Source organism: Homalodisca vitripennis, chromosome 3 (assembly GCF_021130785.1).
Source record: "Homalodisca vitripennis isolate AUS2020 chromosome 3, UT_GWSS_2.1, whole genome shotgun sequence".
In the NCBI taxonomy this organism is placed as follows: Eukaryota; Metazoa; Arthropoda; class Insecta; order Hemiptera; family Cicadellidae; genus Homalodisca; species Homalodisca vitripennis.
Genome location: NC_060209.1, coordinates 101,437,979 through 101,465,101, shown reverse-complemented (window position 1 = coordinate 101,465,101; position 27,123 = coordinate 101,437,979). Strand labels below are relative to the sequence as shown.

The 27,123-nt window shown below is 34.6% G+C and overlaps 1 protein-coding gene across 2 annotated transcripts in view; it reads left to right on the top strand.

Moving 5' to 3' along the window:
• LOC124357255 (protein expanded) overlaps positions 1–27,123 on the top strand; it is a 91,691-nt gene that overhangs the window by 55,375 nt on the left and 9,193 nt on the right. The window contains exons 4-12 of one of the 2 annotated variants that reach the window (XM_046808824.1): positions 5,270–5,349; positions 7,705–7,784; positions 8,532–8,733; positions 10,509–10,745; positions 13,532–13,597; positions 19,913–20,087; positions 20,445–20,591; positions 24,621–24,752; positions 26,638–26,780. In XM_046808824.1, coding sequence (XP_046664780.1) covers positions 5,270–5,349; positions 7,705–7,784; positions 8,532–8,733; positions 10,509–10,745; positions 13,532–13,597; positions 19,913–20,087; positions 20,445–20,591; positions 24,621–24,752; positions 26,638–26,780 — 1,262 coding nt within the window. The remainder of the gene's footprint in view (positions 1–5,269; positions 5,350–7,704; positions 7,785–8,531; positions 8,734–10,508; positions 10,746–13,531; positions 13,598–19,912; positions 20,088–20,444; positions 20,592–24,620; positions 24,753–26,637; positions 26,781–27,123) is intronic. The other variant, XM_046808825.1, reaches the window with a different exon arrangement.

Here is a 27,123-nt window from a genome sequence, read left to right as displayed (position 1 = left end):
TATTTGGGCCGTTGACACAAAGATCCGTAGTGTAAAACGGCCCAATTTAATGAATTAGATAAAAAATATGGAAAAAGGGTCGTTGTGTCAACGAACCCACTTGTAGTTCTATTCTTATATTCGGTATATGGGTCGTTGTGACAAAGAACCATTGGATTGAACTTTTAGTTTTCTTAGTAAATCGGTGTCGTTGTCAACAACGCTTCGTAGAGTAAAAGACCCCCTGTTATTTGTTATTTTTCAGAAAGGGTCGTTGAGTCAACGATTAGTAGTGTAAAAGACCCAACACTAATATTGCAAATACAAAAATAGGGTCGTTGAGGACAACGATTCGTAGAGTAAAAGAGCTGCCCCCCTTTAAAAATATTGGGTTTTCCTTCGGTTGAGTTATTCTTGCTAAAATCAGGTAGTATTATTAACGAAAGGTTATATCTAGTTCATTCGTTACATTACCCTTCATCAAAATTAGGTATCAAAAAACTATTTCTGTAAAGGAATGAAATAACAAGATATGGTTTGGGATGTTCCGAAAACGTTGTAATATTCTACTCACGTAAAACGTAAATAACTACCAATACGTTCATGTCACGGTTACAGTATGTCTGGAGACCTTAACGCCAGCAACAGCTAAGGCGACCAACAGAAGAGCTCTAGAACATATAAGCCGGCTTACCTCGGTGAGTCCAGAGTCTGGAGCGGCCGACCAAGAGACCATCTGGACCTCGTCCGGTCATATTTGGAATTCCTCCCGACAGCAACACCCGGAATGCAGGTGCAGGCCCAGTTGATAAGATATCTGGCCACGACTGCTGCATTCTTCTCTCGCTCGGCCCGCTGCCCCTCGCCCGTAGCTACGTTCTAACAAGGCTTGGACTTACGCAATCCGACATTCCGACACACCACATTTTTCTAGATAAATAATCGCTCTGTGTTTTTATTCAACTCGACTGATTGGCGCGTTTTGCAAGTTTTTCCTCGAGTTGTGCTAACGGCTGACCGGTTTTTCGGACTTAACTATTGTCATAATTAGGTGTGCCATTACAAATTTTGGTTCTTATGCATTATACCGACCAAGTCTTTATATATGTTTTCGGTGAAAAAACTTAAATATAGAAACATATATCGAACAAGAATAAATATGTTATATCAATGTTGTACTGTTGTGTCGTGTTATCTTATCTCAATCGGCGAATGCCAATCTGAGGATCTATCACGTGGTATTCTTGTGTGCAACGCGGCAGTGGACTTCGCTATAGGGTAGGCTAGGTTGGGCACGACAGTTATGTAGGTTAGGTAAGTTGTTGTTCTTTTTTTCTCAATACCACTGCGTTTACCTTGGATTAGATAGGTTTCAGACACGCATATAGAAAAAGGATAAATGTTGTTATGTTAAAATATGTGTGGGGTAGAATACATGATTGAGTCAGTTATGATCGGTAAGTTTTTATTTCTTTTAACCGAGACCATACAAAAAGTAAGTTTAGGTCGTTCTAATACATAAGTACTTAACTTTTTGTAAATTGCTCAAAACGATGCATTTTATTGCCATATTATATCGGCAAAATATGCTTCAGCCTAAACCCACTTCCATCGTACTAGTTAATATAATTTACTTGTACGGTGTACTAAACGTAAGATTTCTATAATATTGGGAAACTTTTAGATTGCACACACAATTTAAGATTGCAACTCGAGGTGATTGAGCTCCCTTCTGTGACTACGACAACGGAAAGCGTAAATTTCAATGGTAAGCTTACTTCGGCTACACCAAATTCTAAAATCCTATTACATATTAAAAGTCTTTTTGAAAAGTACAATTCCAGAATTCTTTACAAGATATATCAATGTTGAATGAATTATAGGATGAATGTGATGTAAGTCTTTAAAATTGAACAGGTGTTCAGTATGAGATAACAATCATTGATGGCGAAGTGAACTGAAAACAAAAGTAATAGATTCACATTGGTCATGTTTATGATCAATTTAGCAATTCTAGTAATCCGTATTTTTAGTGGTGTCCAAATCGATTTCATATAAATGACACATACAAGTGATTTAACATTACACACATTTTTATTTAACATTAAAAATCAGTTTACTTCTCTTCTGCGTTCACAATGGAGCCTGTACAGTAAGCAGGCACAAACTGCTTGAAGCATATAATATAATACTTCTGTGAAAATGCAATACTCCAGGTGTATTAGTACTTATTCGTTCTCTTCACATCGGCCAAACAAGGGAGGTCGCAGTCGGTTTCACCACCAAAGATGCCAAGGACTCCACAGGCGCTGGAATGTGACCCATACGCGGTGTCGCCAAGGTGAACACATCTTCTAGCGTGTGAAGGAATGCGCATTTCAATATATGTGGACACATTCAATTTCTGTTTCTACATACTTGCGTCAGTAAATTCTAGGTGTTAACAGTTACCACCAGCCTTACCAAACTAGTACATCCGGAAAGTACATCAGGATTATGAACAATTGAAATCGTTATGTGTATAACAGCATAACACAACGTTTCGAGAACTTGTATCCGCTCTCTTTATTAGATGAAAATAGTGTTTCTGTTCTTGAGAATTATGTATATTCTTAAAATATTTATGCAATTTATTCATTCGCAATGTCAATTAAATATACTTATAAATCACTGTATTCAATTTGCGTTCAGGTAGGTAGGTTTCATCATTAGCGTGGGCTTGTCATTTTGTTTTTGTATTATTATTATTCACTTAAAACACAATCTAGCCCATTTATTAAATCAAATTTCATAACGAAAAATTATATTCGATCTTGTTGTGCTGTCGGTATGGAAACTTCTGATCCTGTTTTGAAATGATCAAAATTGTTGTTTGTTATCAGAAACTGAATGTCAAAAACCTTTAAAAAATATATTTGAAACCGAAATTGTCGTGATTTATTCTGAACATGTAAATTTTTGCAAGGGATTTAACTCATTTGGTCCTATGAAATACTGAATTTGATGATACAAGACACAATACGTCTACTCACGTGTCTTGTACAGCTACTAATAGGGCAATGTGAAATAGTACGAACACTTGTTTTAAGGTAATTGGTTACCTCCATGCACGATGATAATATTTACTTTTCACTCTGTAATGAGATTTGAAAGATATAGACTTTTTTATTGAGTTTCTGTTGATCTGTATTCCAGAGGAGTTTATTTCACATTAATTTAAATCGGAAATCTTAACGTTCACTTGTAAGAAAGTGAGAATCTTCAACTTTGAAATGCCGCATTGCCATATTACATCAAAGAACATGTATATTTTCTTTACAAATCAGCAGAAAATTGTCTGCCTAGTTTGTGTGATGATATTAGAAGGAGAAGCAGGGCAAGTGCCTGCAGACCTGGGATGGATGAAGATTATTAGTTGGGCCTGGCACGGTTTATAGAATACTCTGTAATCACTCCTCCCCTCCCTTCCCCTCCTTAGATAGCCACTCACCACAAAAACGCTACCGTGCGCCCCGATCAAAAATAAATCAAGTGCACAGATGTGTTCCAGGTATAATGTGGCGGCTCACTGCTCTGACTTGGTATCACGTGGTAAGCGCCGATCTTAGATGTTGTAGGGTTGCGTGATAACTGGTCTGCTCTGTTCCGCCTACCGTTTTTGTTACACCCCGCGCCAGTTCAACTTAACCCCAGGTTTAGCGGTTTTAATTATAGATTTTACTTCTAATTATATATATTCTTGCCATCCCCTCTCCAGGGATGTGTGTTATTACAACACGAAAGTATCGTTTAACCGGATTTGATGGCACCGAGTTAATTAGATTGAACGAACATTCTGTTAGTTCTGAATAATGTATAAAGTTACTTGCAGTTATCTGATTTTATCATAGCTGCTATGGAGTGCGCCTGCAGACCAATGATACTACATTTGAAATACATTGAACGTTGGTTATTGCTGAATTTAAATTATACTGTCGTTATTTATTCATGAAAAAGAAATATACAAAATTGTGTATATCGTGCACTCAGTTTATCCGGAAATTCGGTTAATCAAGCACTATGCATGATGCCTGCCGCAGAGATAAAATAAAGCTCAAAAACATGTGAAAATTAGAATTCATATTGATAATGTGAATGTCTCGTGTTTTTTATATCGGAATTTGATTCGTAATCAAGGTATAAAGGTAAAGTATGAATTTATGTACGTATTGAGTCAACTCAATACGTACTTAATCAGTTATAAAAAAACTCTAGTTGGTTTTAATAATTCGCTTACGAAATAAAATGTTATTCCCCAAGTCTAGGAATCAGTTGTTAATTTACACACATAATACAAGTAACCTTGGCTCCTCTGGTAATGGAGTAATCGTTTATAGTTACAATTCCTTCTATGGGGGAAATGATGCAGAAAAGTTGGTTTTGCTATTGATAACAATATAATAGTTAATTTTCAAACTTTGTTAAGCCACTCTTGAAGACAGTTGTCACAAAATAAATGTCCTATAGTATCATCAAATAATATATAATCATATTTTTTATTTTCCGATTAAAATTATTGACTAAGGTCAATTTTCTGCGTGATTTGATTAGAAATATTTGCATCATAAAACAAACTTACGAGTGAAGATAACCTTCTATGAGGGAAGAGTATATATAAAATAAATTGTGCATATAATTAATGTTAAGACGCTCTGTGTGGTATTGACAACTGGTTCTAAACTATTCTACTTTGTGTATACATATGTACAGAGTTCCTGATCGTACTTAAGGCTGAAATGAAACCTCTAGTATCAATATCATATTATCCACGTATAACAAACAAGAAATATTTGTAGAATGTTTAATAATAACAAGGCTTTTCTGATTATGCATGCCATATTGTATTTTTACAGCTCATTCAATTGTGATAGTTACGCTATAATATGTGTCACTGTGTCATATGTTAAAATCTTGTGTTATTGTTCTCAGTTAGTTTACATATTTATTTATTCTGAAATTGTCTTGTTCTTACCATAGTTACCTATAAAACCAATGTAAAATATTTTGCTAATGCCCAACTAAATCCTTTGGAGTGATAAGCCCCGTCATCCAACTCGAACCATATAAAGAAGCTTCATGCAAAACTTTAAGTCTATAGGACAGTTCGTTCTCGAGCTATAGTGTAGATAGTTAGGCATAAATGATATTTTTCTCGGTCCTCGAGTGATAGAATTCGGTAAAGGTCAGACAATTGCTCAATTATTGCAAGTGTGCCTCTCATTGTTATTATAGTTACTTTTTACTGTTGCAGATGGCGAGTACCTATTTGCTGACCTGGACTACAAGCTGTCCAAGTATGCCCCCAAGAACTGGCGATCCTCCTCTACCAATGTGAGTACGAAACTGATCCTGTGTAAACTCTTCTGATATTTGTATTTAGAAGTCGATTCAACGTTTGTTAAAAGGCATTATTGAGGCATTATTAATTATCAGTTAAAAGCAAGTATTAAAATAATACTCAACTTCCTTTCTACAAAATACGTATCACAATGGAATCCAGTTTTTTATATGACCGGTGCAGTACAATACAAAGCTGCCACCGGACGCATGGTGATCGAATGGTGATCGAATTAAGCTTCATGACTGTGTGCCATACCGTGGATGGCTGATCGTGGCAGAGACACGAGGGCAGTTGTTTGGCACTGTGTTGTAGCACTGTGGCCTGAGGGATGAGGAGACGTTCTGTGTGATATTGATACTCAGGTTCTCGTGATGAGAACGTGACGCGTGTAGGTAGTTAAGTATCGGGATGACCAGACTTTGAGTCTAATTGACACATCAAATCAACTTAACAAGGGATTCGGTCGCCTAAGAGCACACTAAGTTTCACGTCTTGACTGTTAAATCACCACTACAGTTCCCTGAGGCAGCCATACGATTTTTTTGTGAAACAAGATGGCCACTAGAACTGGACTTGTGAGGTGTCAAGTTAGGTTACTTAAGTTAGGTACTTTGTTTACTCGCCCCGGGATTTGTGTGAATAATACACCAGCGCTCCCTTTATTGCTTCTTTCCTTATATTATCATATCCCCTATAAAAACATAATGAGAGTTCAGTGTTATCCTTCAAAGATGTTTCACTGCAACAGTAAACTCAAAGAGAAGGTGACGTTGGACTATTACTCCCGCAGATTGAAAACAGAGATCTTTTAAAACTAGTCTATTCAAATTGAAGAAAATTTTCAGCAAGAACTAGAAATAATATTTGCAAGGTACGTCAACAAAATAGTATAAAATCGGCAAATCTTCAGTGGCAATAGTCTATCTGATCTTCACATGTAATATAAAATACTATTATTGTACGGAATAAATACTCGAAACTACCAGATAAATACAAGAATCTAAGAAGATTTAAAAAATGAATTTTGCTTTAGTTTGTTGGAGACATGAATATTTATAAATCAAATCAAGTTATATTGACAAATTTTATTCCGTAACAATCTTCCGAGTTAAAAGACAGTAAAATGCATCTTCTACGCCCAGGTTATTAGTTCAGAACGAAAACAAATTATCTATCTACCGGCATTTCTAAAGGGGAAATACAATATTTCAAGATATTGGGAAATAAACTGTCTATTTAATGTGTTTGCTTTTTGTGGTGGCGATACATCGTGAGGCCGGAGTATCAAATGGAGAACTTTGTAACGGTGGACGGAATCTCACAATATGGCACATACTAGAGATGCTTTCTTGTTGTACAAGAAACCCCTTTGCTAAAGAATAAATTGAAGTTGATGAAACAATAGCACTTTTTCACCAGCCAAGGAAATGTTCTTTAGATGCGAGCGGCGAAGCGAAACTCTCTTGGCGAATGAAGGATTTTGCAATCCCCCCTCGCCTCGACGCAGAGGTGAATGGGCGGCTTTGTCCCCCATATTTGGAAACTGCCGCGCCCTGACGACTGGTTTCTTATCACTTACGCACGCACATGTGCGCTCGCACACACTTTTTATTAATCAACTGCCAATCTCAGGTCTTTTTTCTGTGATCCTCAGTCGGTGTGGATGAAGAACCCGACGACACCATAATATAGTTCAGTGCCAGGCGACATACAGACAATGTCATGATCCCATTGGCGACGGCGTTGTCGTTTTTGTGGAGTTCTTCCAACGCTAGTAGCATTTTAATTGGTATTATGAAGCGTTTTCTGAAAGTGGTGCTATCGGTTTTTGTTTGGGTTTAGTTCTTTATATCATAGTCACGACGATTAAAAATACCTTCCATGAAGACAGGAAAAATAGACCAATCCGTAATTATATTGCTGTAGTAGAACAGGATTTATTTTTTGTTAGTTGGAAGTTAAATTTAAACAAAGCAACATTTCTAAGTTAATGACCCCATGGACACTTTGTGATTGTACAATGGTGTCTCAAACATTTTTAAGTTAACGAATTTGTGAACTACACCGATGAAGCCTTTATACTCTATACTTGTGTCTGCTACACCTGAAAAGCTAGAAATAAATATTAGAGGTAGGGATATTAGATAATTTAACACTTTTATCGGATAGAGAAGAATTGAGTTATAAATGCTTGTGCTGCACACCACTATTCACTTGTTTAGTGATAACGATAATGCGTCCTGTGTTAACTATAATTTATTTTAAATGTCTTCTACCGTGGACAAACAATTTCTTCTATCTAAAAATTAGTTAAATATACTAAAGTGTATTGATCGATGTTCCAGGGATTGGACAGCAATGGCAAGCCTCTGCTCATACTGCACTTCCGAGTCAAATTCTACTTGGACAGCCCTCTCCTCCTGCGGTAATTTACGCAGAATTAATTGCCTGTTCAAACATGTATTCAGGATCGCAATTCACTTTTAAAATTGTTGTTTATTCAATTATATAGTTTCTTATCCTATTACAAGGAGGCTTTCTAATTCTATAGATTGAATTGGATTCTGGGTTTAAAAAACCTACAATCACAATAATAACATTACATGCATAATTGGTCACTTAATAAAATGTTTGATGTAGAACATGGATATTGTACATAATTTTATGTAGCACATTTTAGATATTCCTCAAAATCATCAACTGCAAATTTTGTTATTTTTTTAGTTTTGATAAAAAGAATGATTAACTATATATTTTAGCTTTCTTTTTTTTTCTTATGGAATTTATAGATCATTTTTTTAGATTTGACTCTGAACATACCAGTAATCATGAAGTTAATAAACAGTAAAAAAAATCAAATTCAATGCAGTTAATAGTTTTGTAGTGGTTCAACCTCAAACAGCAATCAAATGTAGATTTCTAGGGTTAAAAACCAAGAAAAAACTCAATAACTTCAAATGCAATTTTCTGACACGTAAAAAAATCTTTGTATAAAAATAATGGATTTGAAATTATGCATTTTATAAAATGTTATCTTGTGACTTTTTTAGCATTAAATAATATGATTGTGTAAATGTACCAGCAGCTCAATTTGTAAAGAATGCTAGTGTTTGACTTTTTCACAAAACTCAGAATTTTAGTTTGAATTAATGGTAAATTTGCTGATTTGCAGGGATGAGGCATCGCGACATCATTACTATCGTCAGCTACGGTACAATGTGGTGGCACGAGGACTCCTGCACGCATGCGCCTCCGAGGAGGTCCTGTACCTGCTGGCGGGTCTGGCGCTCCAGGCAGACTTCGGGGACTTCAGTGCTCTCCCACCCACCACCACTCAAACCTACTTCGACCCTGGCGACTATTTCCCACAACAGGTCAGTCTGTACTTCACTGATCTATATAGTGCTGTAGACATTTTGCAAGAGAAAGACTGAGTACCAAGAAGATTACTAGATAAGGAAGTGATAGCTTTTGAAGGATGAACAGGTTTAAATCTTCCAAACATAGGAAACTAAATCAAGTGGACATGATTTTGAAAGTTATTATTACAAAAATGTTCTTAGTACTCATCCCTTTGAGGATAAGGATTAGGACTCAAATTTTGCTTCTCTTGTAAGACTGGCTTATATAGTGCTACAGTGATCTGGTTTAACATTACAAATCGAGCCTGATAATATAACTGAATGGACTAAGCTTTTTCTTCAGTAATTTTTAACAAAACACAACTGCTACATATTTTAATGCTAAAAATATTACAAAATAGAATTCTATTTTTATTGTTAATAATGAACACTATATGTTAAAAAGTAATAGTAGAAATGCAATTGAGATTAAATTTTATACACTAGGCCCAATTTTAAGTTGTCACATAATTCAATTATCTTCCTTTTCTTTCCTTTGAGATAACAATAACCTCCACAGAATAGACTCACTCTCCACGTTTTACATACCTAAAACTCCATCTTATTTAAGATTTATACTTTAACTCAAGCAAAAAGCAAAGAGGAGAGGGTGGATGGAGGAAGAGAAGTGGATGGTCTGTTTACTAAAAAATTATTTTGTAAGTTTATAACAAAAGACTAAATGTGTGTATGACCAGTTAACCATAAACCCTTTCCAACTGCCAAAGAAGATAGCATGCTTGATGTGCATGAGCTGTTTGCTAGGACCTCTCATGGGTTTTCTATTTCCATAAATGGAGTGACACAGTATTCAAGACTTGGGTAGAGACACACCTTGTAAATATCCTATGTTATATCCACAATGAAGATTTAGCGGGCATAATCTCAGTCATGTCACTTAGGAAGAAGAGATGGTTAGCTCTGTTTCAATCTTCCATTCAAAATGGGCGATACCCCCTCATGTTTGACCTTGAAACAATCCTTTTAGCTCCACCATTCAAAATGGGCGGTACCCCCCTCATGTTTAACTTTGCAAAAATCTTTTTAACTCCAAGGAACGCCTCACCCATTACTACAACAGTCATCCTCTAGACCTATCAACCAACCCTTTTACCCAATATACCCAATATTTGTTGTTAGTTCGCTCCTGGGCGGACATCTGTTAGGTTGTCCAGATGTGAGTGAAAATTTTGTTTTAGTTATAACCAATGTAGCTTCAACTGACATGATTAAATCAGTAAGATGTCAACTTACTGGACAGCCAATGGCCAAGTGGTCTAAGTCGGCCTAGTGGTCTGGACTTTTGGTCTGAGTTGGAGATAGCTCAGTTGCAAATCCTGTATGTGACCCTTGCTCTTTTTATCAGTATCAACCTTGTACTCTATGGACTCTCCCCCTTATTCTGTTTGATAAGATCTTTGCACAGGCCAGTGGCCCATGAGGAGGGACAGAATAAGACTAAAAAGAAGATCGACCTCTCCTGGGGAATATTGAGTGTTATGTAAATGTGCTGAAAACTGAAGAATTTGATTGATGGGGGAAATGCAGTGTTTATTTTCTGAAGATTTATAAGTACAGCAAGTTAACATGCCATATCTACTCTCAATTTGTTCAGTTATATTTGACGTTAGAAGAACACTGTTTACAAACAATAAACATTACATTAAATGTAGTTCTTAATACTTGGATTACATTTCACTATAGATTGTGTACACCTTATCTTATCCTCTTTGACTGTTTGTTCACAGATGGTATCCAGTGGCAGTGAGCCCCGTATCGTGCAGACGGCGTCCAGCCTGCACCGCGCGTACCGAGGCCTCACGCAAGCCGAGGCTGAGAGCCAGTTTATTCGTGAGGCCTCATCGCCAGATACCTCACCCCTCACACACAACTCCCACCTTTACCGCCTGAAGCAGCGCAAGCAAGACTCAGGCCCAGGCTCTGTGCTACTTGCCATCTGTACCCGAGGCATAGAGCTCTATCAGGTCAGCTACTTGCTGCATACTATGTTACACGTTATACTATAGGGAACATATGCTCATTTATAAAATCTGTACAGGGGTTCTGGCAAAAGTATGCATGTCTAACTTCCAATTATTAAATCTGATTCAGTTCAAATTTTACAACATTGAGCTTCATGCTTGACATACGAAAAAAATAATAGTGAGTTATTATGGCACAATACATGTTTTGGCAATGTGAATGCTAACCTGTAAACAGTGTCTAAAAATCAGTTCAATGCAATACTGGTGTACTATTTAGATGGTAAATACAGGGAAAGACTTCTTGTGTTAAATACTACTCATTTTAAAGTTTATTTATATTAATAAAACTAACCAACTATCTAATATTTGGTGTATTTCCCATAAACTAGAATCATTAACCACTAGTCAAGAGTCTTAATATCCTCCGTCATGTATATATGTCACAAATAATCGAGACTACTTTGTTTAAGTCTCCTGTACACTGGACTTAAGAGCAAAAGTCAGTCTTCTACACAAGTAGTGTCAACACCGAACTAGAATTTGACTTGTATCTTGCTTTAACTTTTGATGAACCTGTACACTTCCATTCACAGGTGAAGTTTACTTATGGGTGTATTTTACTATAACAACATACAGTATCTTACAGCTTTATTCCAATTTCATGTTTACACTATAACCAAGATAAAATTCTAATATTATATAGAACCAAATAATTGTGAAGAATGCAATTGTTATACAGTGTGCCTATTTCTTACTATCAAACTTTTATGAAAAACATATATATTAACATATATGACTGAGTATAAAAGTCTATCTGTAATTAACTTAAATTTTGAAGGACCTAATCCAAATCATCACTTATATAACTAAATAATGTACTGTTCAAAAATTTACAAAGTGCGATAACACTCACTCTATACAAGGGTCGCCCTGAAAGTTTTGAGATACATGAAGAGTTTTTGTAGTAGACTTACCAGACATTAAGCATGTTCAAAGTAATTCTCTTGAGCGTTGGATTTTCCACTTTTTGAAAACACCCAGCTAACAGAGTTATTTTGGAGTGGAGTCAAAATATCTACGAATTTCATGGTCAATTTTGGTTTTTGGAGAAAAGTGATGACCATACAAATATTTCTTTAGACTGAAAAATAACTAGTAATCGCACATACAAGATCAGGTGAATAAGACAGGTGCTTCAACAGTTTGATGGTAATTTTCTGCCAAAAACTCCAAAGTTATTGCAGCAGTTTGAGGAGAGCTGTGAAGAGAGTCATTGTCATAGTGCAAAATTAAATCCTTAATATTAAAAAACTGAAGAACTTTTGGCAAGCATTTCTTTGTCTCTACAGCTTAATAGTCTTCACCAGTTCTGTACTTAGAATACAGGTTACATTATTTTCTTTACCAATTGTTGCTTCTTGACCAATGTATGGAATGGTTCATCTTTAAACACCCATATGCAACACTCTCCTTAAGTTGGATTGTCAAAAAAATGATATGTACATCTTATCACCAGTGACAATTGTGGGAATAATCCGATGACCACCATTATCAAGCAGTTGGAGGGCTGATTTTCTCATTCTCAGTTTTTTTCTATCTGTAGAATTGTGAGTTATCCATTGAGGATCTGTTTTTCTGACTTTTTAAAAGTCATGCAAGATTATTCGTGCTGAGCCCATCCCTAACGAAACTACAATTATAAATAAGTGTAGCGTCTGTCCTCTTGGATTGTAGGTCACACCCAATCAAGTTGTCTGAGTGATGGTGGAATGCGGACACTGGTTATCTTCAAAGTAAAATACGGTACCTTCAAAATTACAAATATCACATAAAAACAATAGAAAATGTTATAAACATGGCCTATTATGGACTAGTATACCTACACTTTTTTAATGGAGTAAGATTGCGGGGTGGTTATGCAAAATACAAATTTCAGAAAGCCTTTCGCTCCCTAGAAGGCAGTCAGAGTCATTGCAAATTGCCTCTGTATCCTGGAGGTGGGTTTGTATTCTCGATATAAATGTGAGTTGACCCTGGTCAGTGATGACCACAGATTTAATATGAGAGGAAGGGACAAGTTGAAAATTCAGTCTCACAGAACAGTGGCTCATGAACAACTATTGGTGTCAAAGTGATCAACAGACTCCTGAACTGCGTAAAAGAGTTCGCAACAAAGAAATGTTTCAAAGCTCAATTAAAAGATGTTTTAGTGTCAAATGCATTTAATCTTTTGCTAATTGTTGCTGTAATGAATTAAATTTTCATGTTGATGATTGTATAAAAATGTGTTGCAATTAATGTAATGAGTCAAAATTATTTATTTAATTCTTAATACCAATAATCATAATTATGCAATATATAAGTATATGAATGATTCTTGCAGTACTATTAATTGATTATATTTATATATTTAATTTACATTTAAATTTAGGTTAGGTGTTTCAACAAATTGACACGTCATCTAAGATAAGGTAATTACTGTACATGGTGAAAACATGAAAGAAATAAAACATTTACATAAATAAAACCACATGTTTATCATAATTCTTAAGCAACTTAATTCCATTGCATTAATTTACCGGAAGCAAAACTGGTGCAAGTTTGATTAAAAATGGAGCAGTCACATCAGTACAGTTATAGTTCAGTTTAGGAATAACTTTGAGCAGGGTAAATTAACAAACCTATTATGCCAACTAACACTATTTATAATGGGAGATCTTATATCTTGTATTAATAATATTATTAAGCTTTTTGTTAGCATTCTGTAATATAAAAATTGTTTATAGGAAAACTCCACCAAAGCACTAAGCGGTACCTTCCTGTGGAATGATATAGGGAAGTTGTGTTTTGATGTAAGTATTTATATATATATATTTTACCTCTTTTATTAACCTGCTTTTACACAAACATCATATACTCATTACAACAAATACAGTGATTGGAGAGAATTAGTATTAATAAAAAAATTTAAAAAAATGCTCAACACAAAATATATATTAACTTTTAAAAACATACCTTACAAAGTGAAAACCTTAGCTGCCTTGAGCACTCTTTTAATAAACTTATCTTCAACCATAACTTTTAATAAATTAGTTATGGTTAGTATTTATATATTTTTTTAATATTAATACATATTAAATACTGAGGAATCATGCCTTTGTTGTTTTATACATTTTGTCTGGTGAGGTTTTATGGATATTTACTTATACAATAATAGTACATGTGAGGATATTACCAAGCAATGTATACTTTCAGTTTCCCTCTTTGCCAATTTAGAATCAACTCATCAGAGTAATTTTCAATGTGTCAGACCTTGACTGGTTTACAACCAATTTATGTAATTGCCATAATTTATGTAATTGGATTTATGTAAATCCATCTTTTATCCAGTATGAAACTAATACAAACGGCTGAGCGAGTGACTGTATTCAGGTTAGGCTATGAATCGTACATCATTGATAAGCAAACATTTTGATTTGTATGGTATGCGGTCACATAAATCAGGCCAACCAATGAGCTCGTAGATCCTGTGCTGTATATGATTGGTCGGCTGACTTACAATCTGTCGTTACCACCACCTCGAGCGAGCGGCTAACGCCCCTCACCAGATAATTAATTCCCTCACCAATTTAATTGAGGCCCGAATCCAAAGCCTCTAATCGTTATGTATATCGAGCGTAATTTATGTAAATTAATGTATGAGAGTTAGTCAGGCTCTGTTGTCGTCATTACTGGAATGTTATTCATAACATTTATTCATTAACATTCTTTTTTGCGAGTTGCACATTTTTTATGGCTGGAACCGGATTCTCAGGAGGTTGCTTCTCACAGTTTTATTATCTATACTACAGACTTTAATTACTGTCCAGCCGTATTTATTGTTCTCTATTTCTGCATCTGGTTTGAATTCTTATCTTTGTGTTGTTTTGCTAATGTAGGATTAGACTTTGTGATTTTATATTTTCTCCATGAAGGTAAAAAATGCTACCGTATAAAAGACAGTCATACATTTTAAAGGAACATGTTTAATTAGAATTACTAATAGTAACCAAGTACAATTACTACGTGAAAGTGCATTAACCCTCCATTGGTCACATCAAAAAATTGTGATATTGATCACACTGTATCTGACATACTTTTTGATTCAAAGAACTTCTACTTGTATTAAGAAGTCATTTTTGCTTTTGTTAAATAACAATAACAAAACTGTAACTCCTTACCTTGAAAAACCAATGTTTGATCCTTCTAAAATACACATGGTTAAAATGAAAAATATGTATTTTTGTATTCACTACATTTTTATAGCAAACAAATCTAGTGGCAATGGTCGCTAATATATGTATATATATATATATATATACAGGGTGTATATTATGTCTGGAAACACCCAAATATATCCTTTAATAATTGAAATATAAATTTGAAAACCTCTTACAATCGTGATAGAGATTGGGCATCTACTTTTTGGAACAATGTTTTGTTATGTCACACCAACGGGGGACGTCCTGCCGAGGGTATCGTGAATATTCTTAATGGAAGCCTATACCTTGTGATACATAAATTTTAAAGGTAATAGCTTACTGAATTGAATGCCACAAACCGCATCTCAAGGGAATTATTCTATCAGAAAATAGAGCATTTTTAGTATTGAAAATTTACTGATGTTCAACAATGTAATTTTTAACATGGTTCTTGCCACAAAATGTGTTACACTAATTTTTTAGCATTTTTTAAATGTTCAATTAAATAAAACAAAAATTTCATTTTAAGCTGGTTCTATTAGCACAAATTTGCCAGTTTTTATTACAGTACAATTATGGAAATACTTATGTTATTGATTTCTTATTACAAATAAAAAATAATGTATGCTGTTAGAAAAGTCTTACAACAAAACGTTTTACCTGCATTTGGTGTCAAAGCAATTGTTCGAACTGTGTTCCTTCTACGGTTTGACAATGAAGCAAATCTTGTGTAAAATGATTCGACAGAGTTGCCTAACATTTCTTCAGTTATCAAAGCAATCTCCTCTATAATCCTGTTTCTTAGGTCTTCCAAATTATGAGGCTTTCTTCTATAAACATTGGATTTTAAATGACCCCATAGGAAATAATCGATTGGTGACAAATCCGGAGATCTTGGAGGCCATTCGATTTCTCCTCTTTCGGCCAATCCATTTAATGAGGAAACCTTAAATCCAAATACTCTCTTACCTGTCTCCCATAATGGGGTGGAGCACCATCCTGCTGAAAACCATACATTATCAAAGTATTCTCCTGATGCAATTTGAATAGCTGGGATTATTTCATTTTGGAGCATATTGTAGTAAAGTTCGGCATTTAAATTTCCATTGATGAAAAATGGGTCCAACAATTTTGTTACCTAAAATTCCACACCATACGTTCAGTTTTTGTGGTTTGCTGTGAATGGGACTCAGTAATCCAATGTGGGTTTTCACTAGCCCAGTAACGGGCAATTGTGCCTGTTAACATTGCCATTTAGGAAAAAAGTTGCCTCATCAGAAAATAGTATGTTGGTCAGAAAAATCTCTATTGTCATCACATTTGCGCATCACAAGTTCACAAAAACTCAACTCTTCTGTCGTAATCATCCTCACTTAACTGTTGGACTAAATGAACTTTAAATGGTTTGTATTTATTAATTTTCAAAATCTTACTCACAGACATAGGGTGCATATCATGTTGCTGTGCAGCTTTTCTGAGCGATGTATGTGGGTCTTCAATAAATGTTTGCAAAACATCTAGTGCATGTTCTTCATCTGTTGCAGATTGTATCCTACCCCGACTTTGGCCGATTACGTACACTCCCTGTCATTTCAAAACGCTCAATAGTTTTTGATATTGTTGAAACACTTATGGGATTCCTTTCTGGGAAAGTGTCATTAAACAAATTACAAACTTCCCGATAAGATCTTTGACGATCGCCATATCCTCGCGTCATCAACAGAGTAATTCGTTCTCTTTCAGACAATTCCATTAAAATGCCAAATAAAAAACTGAACTACTGTAATTAGATAGATAACTTGTTGACAGCAATGCTTCAGAGACACTGATTAACTCGACAGGAATGATATGACCTTTGTCCATTTGTAATTCCCAAGCTTAGACCTGTCTAGTGAAAGCTCCATGCTCAACAAACTGAAACCTGTAGACCAGATGATTAATAACACAATAATTTTTCTCATAGGCTAGTGACCTTTTGTCTCTTTAAAACCTTCCTGCTGACTGGAAAACACCAAGTACAGATTCATAAGTAATCAGAGAAAGTGACTCATAAGTTTTATTCATTGTAATAAAAAACTGGTAAAATTTGTACTAATGAAACCAGCTTAAAAATAAATTGTTTATTTTATTTTAATTGAACATTTAAAAAATGCTAAAAAATTAGTATAACACATTTTGTGACAAGAACCATGTTAAAATTACATTGTTTGAACATCAGTAAATTTTCAATACTAAAAATGCTCTATTTTTCTGATAGAATAATTCCCTTGAGATGCGGTTTGTGGCATTCAATTCAGTAAGCTATTACCTTTAAAATTATGGTATCACAAGGTATTAAGGCTTCCATTAAGAATATTCACGATACCCTCGGCAGGACGTCCCCCGTTGGTGTGACATAACAAAACATTGTTCCAAAAAAGTAGATGCCCAATCTCTATCACGATTGTAAGAGGTTTCAAATTTATATTTCAATTATTAAAGGATATATTTGGGTGTTTCCAGACATTAATATACACCCTGTATATATATATATATATATATATATATATATATATATATATATATATATGATAAAGAGATACTTAGTAGATTATCTCAAGTCTAAACAAGTATCCTATTTCGGTACATTGAAGGAAAATAGGATTGGCATTCTTGAACCAATAGACCAGTTGGTTCTTCTTTTTTAATTTTTAAAGATAACAGGTCTATGGTGTCTTATGTACCTTTCCTCACTACACCATGATTAGAAATGAATGAAACAGCAGTAAGTCATAAGTTATAATCAATTATAATAAAACCAACTTTAGTGTAGACAAGCTTTGTTCAACTTAAAATGTTGCATGAAACAAAACAACGGCCAATTACTTTTGATGGCCCACAGGGTTGTTTGTACAGTAAATTCAAGATTAATACTGTACAAAGCTTTTGAATCGGACAAATCAAAAATCTTTATTTCATACATAGCTGGTTTTTATGGCATATTTTGTTTAAATGTACAGCAACCTCTGAAGGCCTCTTAACTTCTCACCAAGAGTAACATTTTTGCCTAGTGAATATGATCTTTTGCAGTTGCTTACATAGTTGCTTACAAAGTTTGAAAAAATCTCTCTTGCTGCTGATATTGTGTCAGTTTGTCTGCGGACATATCTTCTAGTCTGATGTAAGCCAAATTTGATGAGATGTCAATTTTGATGAGGACCCCTCGTTGCTGCGCCTATTGATGTAGGTCAAATTTGATGCGAGTGTAAATTTGATGAGAGTCCCAGGTTATGACACCAATTTGCTATGTGTCACTCCCACGTTGGTTACGATAATTTGCTGAAAGTCAGTTCTTTAGAATTATTCACTCACCATGTAGTTGTACGCGCCTTGTCACCAATGGCACGTTGTTATACCATGTTGTTCATCATAGTATCGGTCGCCATCTTGCCCAATGCTAGCTGTATTTCCTCGTATTACTCAAAAATTATTAGATTTGAATGTCTCTGGTGTTATCACCAGAGACAAGTCTGTGTGTATGTCAGGGTTCCAAAATATATTAAGTAATAATTACAAAATTTAACATCACTCCACACTTTTTGTAAAAGGGATATTTAAAGAAAGTCAAAGCAAGTGACCACGAGATTAGTTTATTAAATGTCACACTCTCAACAATATTATAAACTCACTCACCTTGCAGTGCTTTGATAATTTTAAAAATCTAAACAATATCCCATCCTTGATTAAATTTCAATATACTATACAACAGATCATTACTTTCCCAGGAGAACTAACACAACCTCCTTGCTTCGAGTCTGATGGTAGAAGAAGGAATCTCCGTATAATACGACGGATACTGATTCAAAACAACACTCATCACTTCTCTGGTTCAAATCAGCGTCTTCACGAATAAATTTAATTTAATTCTTTCTTATAATTGTCGAAATTTATCACGTTTACTATAATTAATCAATTTAAGTATTTCTATTTTCTTTTTATTAATTTTTCAAAGCTTTTTATTTAAATTTTTAGCAACATGTGCTTTATGACGTCATAAATTTACAAGTCATTCATACCACAATTGGCTCTTCTGCGTAATTCTATTTAATGTTTTTGTAAAACACGAATTTTGGTTATGTTTACTTCATTTTAATTAATCAAATCTTTTCCCGTATAAAGTTCAATAAATGTCTTCGTTATTAAATAAATCTCAATTCCGACAACATGTGATTCAGTGATGTCACAGTCTGCCGATTCATTGACGTCACAGTCTGCCAATTCCCCGCGAATATTCAAATGTCGTAATTTGACCTGTTACAAGTCAGGTCATCAAATTAAGGACACTGGATCAAGAACTTAGGATCTGAGACTCTCGTGGTCAATGTAAACTTTTCTATACATAGCCTTCTGAGGTTGAACTGAATTGAAAAAGAAAATAAATGAAATTATTCTTAGTAAGTGGTGTATTCATCTCATCATAAGATCTCACAAAGTTTCAGCATTTACATTTAAATTCGTTTCATCTCTAAGCAATAGACACATAACTGTAGAAAAAGCTAACTGTCTTATCCATTTTTTATTAACACAATTTTAATAATCTGTCAGCTGTTATACTAATAAAAAAACAAGAACATTTGTTTTTTTTAATGGTCAAGATTGAATTGGTGTAAGAAGACTAAATAGGGTAATTTTACAAAATTAACAAATCTTAAACAATTTTAATTTGATCTTTAAGCATATATTGTTAACAAATTTCCATTTATTTTATGTTTTTTTATTGAGGACGATAATAATTAATCTGTAGTCTTAAATTATTTAATGTATTTGTTTAATATAGTTTTTATTTATTGTGTTTAGGCACTTATTTTAAAATTGAAAGAGATATAGAAAATTGAAGAGAAAGGTTTCATTATATTTTTGTACTGAGTGCTTTGTGAATTCTTTCAGCGCAAGAAGTTTGAGATTCGAGGACTGAACTGGCCAGTGTCAGGGGAGAAGTTGACTTATTACACCAGCAGTGATGAGAAAGCCAAACATCTTCTAGCGTTATGTCGAGAGAGCCACCAGTTCAGCATGGCACTGGCGCCACGACTCGGAGACATAAGGCGCAAGGAAGAGGAGGGTAAGAGACAATAGTATAGTTTTGACAATGACAAAACTTATTACAAAATAAGTTTGTAGGGTAATTGTTTTTGGTATTGCTTGATTTATTATGACCTAAGTGATCAGACGTAATAGCTATTTAATGTCTTTTTCTGAAAAAGTCACTAGGATTAAGCCCCCATTTCTACTCCTAGTATTATGTTTTTATGTAGACAGTATGAACAGAACCAAAATATAAGCAAAGTATCAATTTAAATATTTATTTTTTGAAACTTTTGCCAATCTTGTTAAAGTTAATCCATCCTTGTTACCCATTTGATCTGTAGAGATGATTATATAATGTATCACATTCCTTCATTGCCTGTAATTATTATAGAGCGGAAGAGGTATCGTGACTGGGGTCTCAGTAATAGTGTTGTGTGCCACCGTGGGGACCAGAGAATCTCTGTGATCTCCAGCACTTCCAGTAACACAACCAGTGGCATTGTGTCAGACCGTGTTCATAGTCTGGATGAGAGTGAAGGTAAAGCAACCTTTTTCTTAGCATTTCTCATTTCTGTTTTGGGTTTTAATTTATTCATTTTAACTTTCCTTCTGCCACTTTGCTACCTTTATGTTTCCACTAATTTTTTCACCTTTATGTTTCCACTAATTTATTTCCTTCACAATGGTCTTTCTTATCCAAACAGAGGCATAAATTTAGAAGCATGTCAGACCCTGTTGCTAGCAGACTTCAAAAAGACTTTCTTGAGGCTCTTGAGCAAGAAAAATTAAGACCTGGGGTTGAGGCAAAAAGATTAACAGCAGAAAGGAAAAAAGCATACGATTTGAGATTGAAATTTTGTAGAAGACAAGCAACTGCCGACTTTATTAACAATGCTGATAACAAGCCTAAAGCGATCTGGGACACCATAAACAGTGAACGACAAAAAAATGCACGGAATCAGCAATTGAACTGGAAGTTGACGGAAAGAAAACTCAGAATCCACTCCAAATAGCAGAACACCTAAATACTTATTTCACAACTGTAGCGGAGAAAACACTGAAAGAAGCCGGTCAAAATCTTGACCTCACTGACAACCAAATGGACATAATCAACAATATTTCTGATTTTAAGTTCGAAATGACAAATCTAACCGAGGTTGAAAAAACTATTCTTTCACTGAAATCAAAACCCTCAGCTGGAATTGACGATATATCATCCACTGTATTGAAATATATAGTCGAAGAAATCAGGCTTCCATTGACAAACATAATTAACAAGTCTCTCTTACAAGGCATTTTTCCAGACGATCTTAAAGTAGCTAAGGTTATCCCGATAAATAAACAAAAGACATGCAAAGTTGCAAGTGATTATAGACCTATATCTCTTATTCCTACGATTTCTAAAATAATTGAAAAAATTGTTTTAACAAGATTGATGAGACACCTCTCTGCTAACAATCTCTTATCTGAACACCAACACGGCTTCCTACCTGGAAGATCCACCACTACAGCCATCATAAGTTTTGTTGAAGGTGTAATAGACCAGTTGGAAGAAGGAAACTTGACCACAGCTTTGTTCTTAGATTTTTCTAAAGCATTTGACAGTCTGGGACATAACTTACTTATTAAAAAGCTTAAAACATTGGGAATTCACAATACAGAAGAAAGCTGGTTTTCAAGCTACTTGAAAAATAGAACTCAATTGGTTGAGATCAAATATACAGTGAACAACACAACTTACCATGCAAGATCTGATCAACTTCCTATCAGTAGAGGGGTTCCTCAAGGATCCGTCCTTGGACCAGTACTCTATATACTGTTTACTAATGACTTACCCAATCACCTCAGTGAGTATGCCTCTTCTACAATGTATGCAGACGATACTGCTTTGATTTTGGCAGAAAAGCAACCTCATAATTTAAACTGTAAGGCCTTCATTGCTTTAAATGTAGCCAAACAATACTGTCATGTTAACAACTTGGCACTAAACGAAGAAAAAACAAAGCAAGTACTGTTTAGTAGAGCACAAAATGAAAATGTTGGACTCCCGATGTTAGAGGTGGAGGATGAAACTAAGTACTAGGGAATTATTGTAGACAGTGCTCTATCTTGGACACCTCATGTTGATTTGGTCTGCAGCAAATTGAGTACTGCCCTGTATGTGCTCAAAAGAGTTAGAGCTGTCACAGGCCTCGCAACAGCTAAAGTTGCTTATTTCTCAATATTTGAATCCCACATAAGATATGGACTGCTTGTTTGGGGTGGATCAACTGCAGGAAATCTGAATAGAGTCCTAATAATGCAGAAAAAGGCTGTGAGAGTGCTAGCAAGCTTGGGACCAAGAGACACTTGTAGAAGTGCCTTTAAAGACCTTGGTATCCAAACTGTTACTGCCTTGTTTATCTTTCAGTCCATCATTCACATTCTCACAAGCAATGCTGAACGATTCATCGACATCCATACCCACAACACCAGAAACGCAGTAAATTTCAACCTTCAATCTCACAGACTTGCAATGTTTGCCAAAAAACCTTCCTATGCAGGAGCAAAATTTTTCAATCTACTGCCAAGACATCTCAAAGAAGAGAAGAGACTATTGCCATTCAGGACACGTCTCACAACCTGGCTGGCCGACAAGACATTCTACTCCATTGAAGAATTTTCAAACTGGAGAGATTTGTCAACCTAATTTATAATTACTTTTATGTATTGACACATATTCTGTACTCTACGTTCACGAATAAAGTTTGCTTTGACTTTGACTTGACTGGTAACAAGATTGTTCATGTTAGGTTATGCTATATTGTTTTCAGGGAGATGTTAAAGTAGTAACATTAAATTGAAGACTCAGAGCAATTGGAAAAAAACATTTTAAAATAGTAGTAAATGTTAGTAAAACAATACTTTTCCAATATAGTTAATTTTTTAGGACGAAAAATAAACTATATTGGAAAAGTATTGTTTTAATAACATTTTCTATTATAGTAACATTAAATGCCAAGTAATTTATGATAAGAATGAACAATTTAATCTTTTTTGAGAAAATATTGTTCTATGTATTTTTTGTGCTTATTATACCAATTCTCTATACAGTATTAATCTGACTGGAGAAATCAACAAGCAGAGTATGAGACAGGGTGACAGTACAATAAAGATGAGCAATAGTGATAAAACTTCACGTCATGAGGATAAGTTTTGAACCCATGATATCTGTGCCTTTAAGTCTACCGTTCATACAGTTCAATATTTGTTTGGTCATAAAGAGTTAAAGTTTACTTACAATTATTGATTAAAATTGCATAGCAATCTGCCAGCCTGTTTTTGCTTATGTTAAATTTCTTGTTTTTACTGTCATAATTTAGTGATATAATATATATTGTTAAAATGGCTTTAATGGCATATGTTTATTCTTTAGCTATCATGTAAAACTTTAATAAATAAATAATTGATTGGCCACTGAATCTTCCTAATAGTTTATACAATTTTAGTATGCCCAAGGTGTAGCTAGATAATAAGCAATACTGAGGTTGAAAACAAATTTAATTTACAGATATTTGCAATTTGATGTAATCCTATTCATTGTACTCCTCTTCCTCAATCTATACACTGCTTCATGCAAATTTTCCTTTGTGTGCAACAATGAAGCAGATTATTTTCTGTAACTTTGTTCATGACTTACATTGCTTTTCTTTTACTGCTTCAGCAGTCTCAAATCTTGTTCCCTTCAAAGCTGACTTTTTTTAGGGATTTTAGAGAACAAAAAAAGCCACTGGGGGCCAGGTCAGGTGAGTAGGGTGGATAAGGATGTCGTGTTTTGCCAAAATGGTCTTCACTGACAAAGCTTTTGTGACATGGAGCGTTGTTCTGGTGGAGGATCCATGAATTGTTTTTCCACAACTTGTTCCGTTTTCTCCGCACACGCTCATGTAGGACATCAGGACATTTAATGCAGTAATTCTGATTCACTGTCTGCCATTCCAGTACCCAGTCAATGTGCCCAATCCCTTTGATATAAAAAAAAACAATCATCATGGCATTAAATTTGGATTTTGACATTCATTCTTTTTTCCATGGAGAAACAGGGGGATTTCTGATGCATTGATTGTCAGTCGTCACTGTAACTTGTAACATTACAAATGTTTCACTTGCAAAGTTTGAGAAGAAATTTGTTCTCATGCTGTTCTTTCTGGATATTCAACATTTTCCTGACACAGAGACAAAAGGTTAACTGCTTCTAACTGGTGCAACTGGCAGAATAAGTATGGGAGCGAGACGAAACTTGAAGAGGAGTGGGAAAGGGAATCACGTGACTGGCCATGCGGTATTCAGCCGTACTGTTTGTTCTATAGCTCGAACAATACTAATCCAGTTATTATCTAGCCACACCTCGTATAACATGCAAAAGCTTAAGCTAGTAAAATTCCATTTTTGTCATTTTAACTTTCCTTTTCAAATCTTAAAATGTAGTTTTGAAAATCACAAAAAAATAGGAAATGGGACCAAGCTGTATTATTAAATTGTTACGCACTGATAAACAATAATTACATTTTCATCTTAATGCCCACAGACGACCTTGAGCTGGAGATAATGATCAACACTCCCCCTGCACCCTCTGTGGAGTCACTTGCCCTTGCTCACCTTCAAGACAGTGTGACAGTAGTCACTCCCTCCTCTCCTCGACCATGCTTCGATACCCAGGGTAACTATTTAACAGCCTTGAACTACACTATATATGAATAACTTACCCTCGTTCACCTTGAAGCCAATGTGACAGTTGCCAAAGCCTCTTCTTTTCGGCCCTGCTTCGACACCTAGGGTAATTATTGAACAGCTATGAACTTCACTATAAATGAATCACTTACCCTTGCTCACCTTCAAGACAGTGTGTCAGTAGCCTTGTCAATCCTTCGACACCCTGGGTAACTACACTATAGTCAGGCCTGTACTCAGACCAGTTTTTTTGGACAGTTGTACCGGGGCCCAGGCCCTTAGAGAGTCCGGAATGGGTCTCGCCACACGCCTATTTTAAGAGACCTTGGTAGGACATGACGGGGCCCAGCTGAATATATTTTCCAGAGCCCGGCAAAGCTCAATACAGCCCTGACTATTGTATATGAATCACTTCAAAAAGATTGACTGCAAGCATATTTTGCAAATTATTCTATTCTGAAGGAAACAGGATTTTTCTGGACATTTAGTGTTACTGATTTATTGTTTCACTGAACGATGGCAATTGTCTGGAAAAATCCTGTTTCCTTCACAATCCTTTCATCGTCAAAAATAACCTTCAAACAAAGAATATTTATTGTGTTAGATGTTTTACCGCCAGCTACTTATTACTGTGGTTTGCTAAACATTTCAAGGTATTTAATAAAAAAACCATAAGCTTTTAAAAAATTTGCCATTCTCTAATTTAAAAAAATGTTTAAGTTAACTTTTATTTTCTTTGGAAATAAACGGATTTTTCAGAAAAAGACTTGTTTGCTGACAAATATAATTAAATTTTTATAGAAATATACGTAAAAAAGTTTTACGTTCAAAAACTTAATACATAATTATATGATTGATAAAAATCCTTTGGCTAAAATAATGGTTGTTTATGATATATGGGTGTATTGTATTCTATTGTATATATCAGTATAAAAAAAAGAAAGAATAGGGTACCCTTATTACTAAGGTTTGTATTGTTGTTTTTGTTCAAAAATAGTAAACTTCTAACTTTGTAATATTCATAATACTATTCCTACAAGAAATTTATGCAAAAGTATTTATTCTAAAATATGCTTAAAATTTATAGACAGAATCATTGATTACTGGAGAATTAACGTCCTCATGATAGATTCTATACATTAAAAATCTGTATACTTTAATAAAATTGTTTATAATAGATATATTTCTATTTTTATTCTTTTTATTAAAAGCTTGAAATGTATTTCTTGTTGGACATTCTTTGTTTCAATTTTGTACATGATTTTGTGCATGTATAACAAATTTCACACACATTTAGAAAAAAAATCAGCTTTAGCCACATTCTTACTGTGTTGCAGATCACTATTCCAAGTTGTTGGCAAGATTGTGGAGAAACTTTTACTTTCTGTATGGTCATTTTTCTCTCCAATTCATTTAAATTTTAAAATTATGGTATTGACTGTTCACAGACTAATACAATGACCTGACACACCAGAAGTGCACTATACTCATTATGTAACAAAATCTCCAAAAGTTTATCATCTTGAACATTAGCAATACAGTATATTGTTGAATGTGGTCTCTAAAGGAAAGAAAGAATAATATTATATTTATTTTTCAACGTCACAACATATCAGGATAAATAGATATTTTTCATATGTCAATTTATTACTTCTTTTCCTGTTTGCTTTCTTTCATTACTCAGCTTTGCTTCGCACATAGAACAATAAAAAACTTCTGTAGAAATGTACATGCAATATACAATACTGTCTGTTTACTACAAATCTTTCTTTCCAGTAGAATACACAACACATTTAGATTCACCAGTTCATGTTTCACAGTATTACTCTTTGAAAACTCCAAGAAATAGTAGATGACTGTAAGTTTGTAAACAGGGGGTGACTGCGTGGACAGTGTGAGTGGAGGTGTTGGGGCCAAGGCAGGTGGAGCAGCTACTCCTGCCACTACAGATGGCAGTCAGTGCTCCTCTTCTTGTTCTACTGTGGTTGTGGCAGGAACCACATCCGAAACCATTACGGTGAGTCAGCAGTTGCAGTCTTACTTAACATCTCATGTGTGCCAATGTAGTCAAGTAATGAATGAGTTTTACAAGAAAGGACTTTTAAAACTATGAGGCTCTCCATGACATTATGTTATATTATGGAAACAGTTCTTGTAATAGTTAAATATTATATTTAATTAAAATGTTTATGGTTTTTTTTTGTAAATCTCATTAAATGAAACAACCTTCACACAATTAACTAAATTTTATTAAAATGACTAGCTTATAATTTAGAATTAGCATCATCTGTTTACATGTTTGCTGGTTAATTGAATGAAAAATGAAAGCAAATATATTTTTAGATAGCCCTTTTAACCCC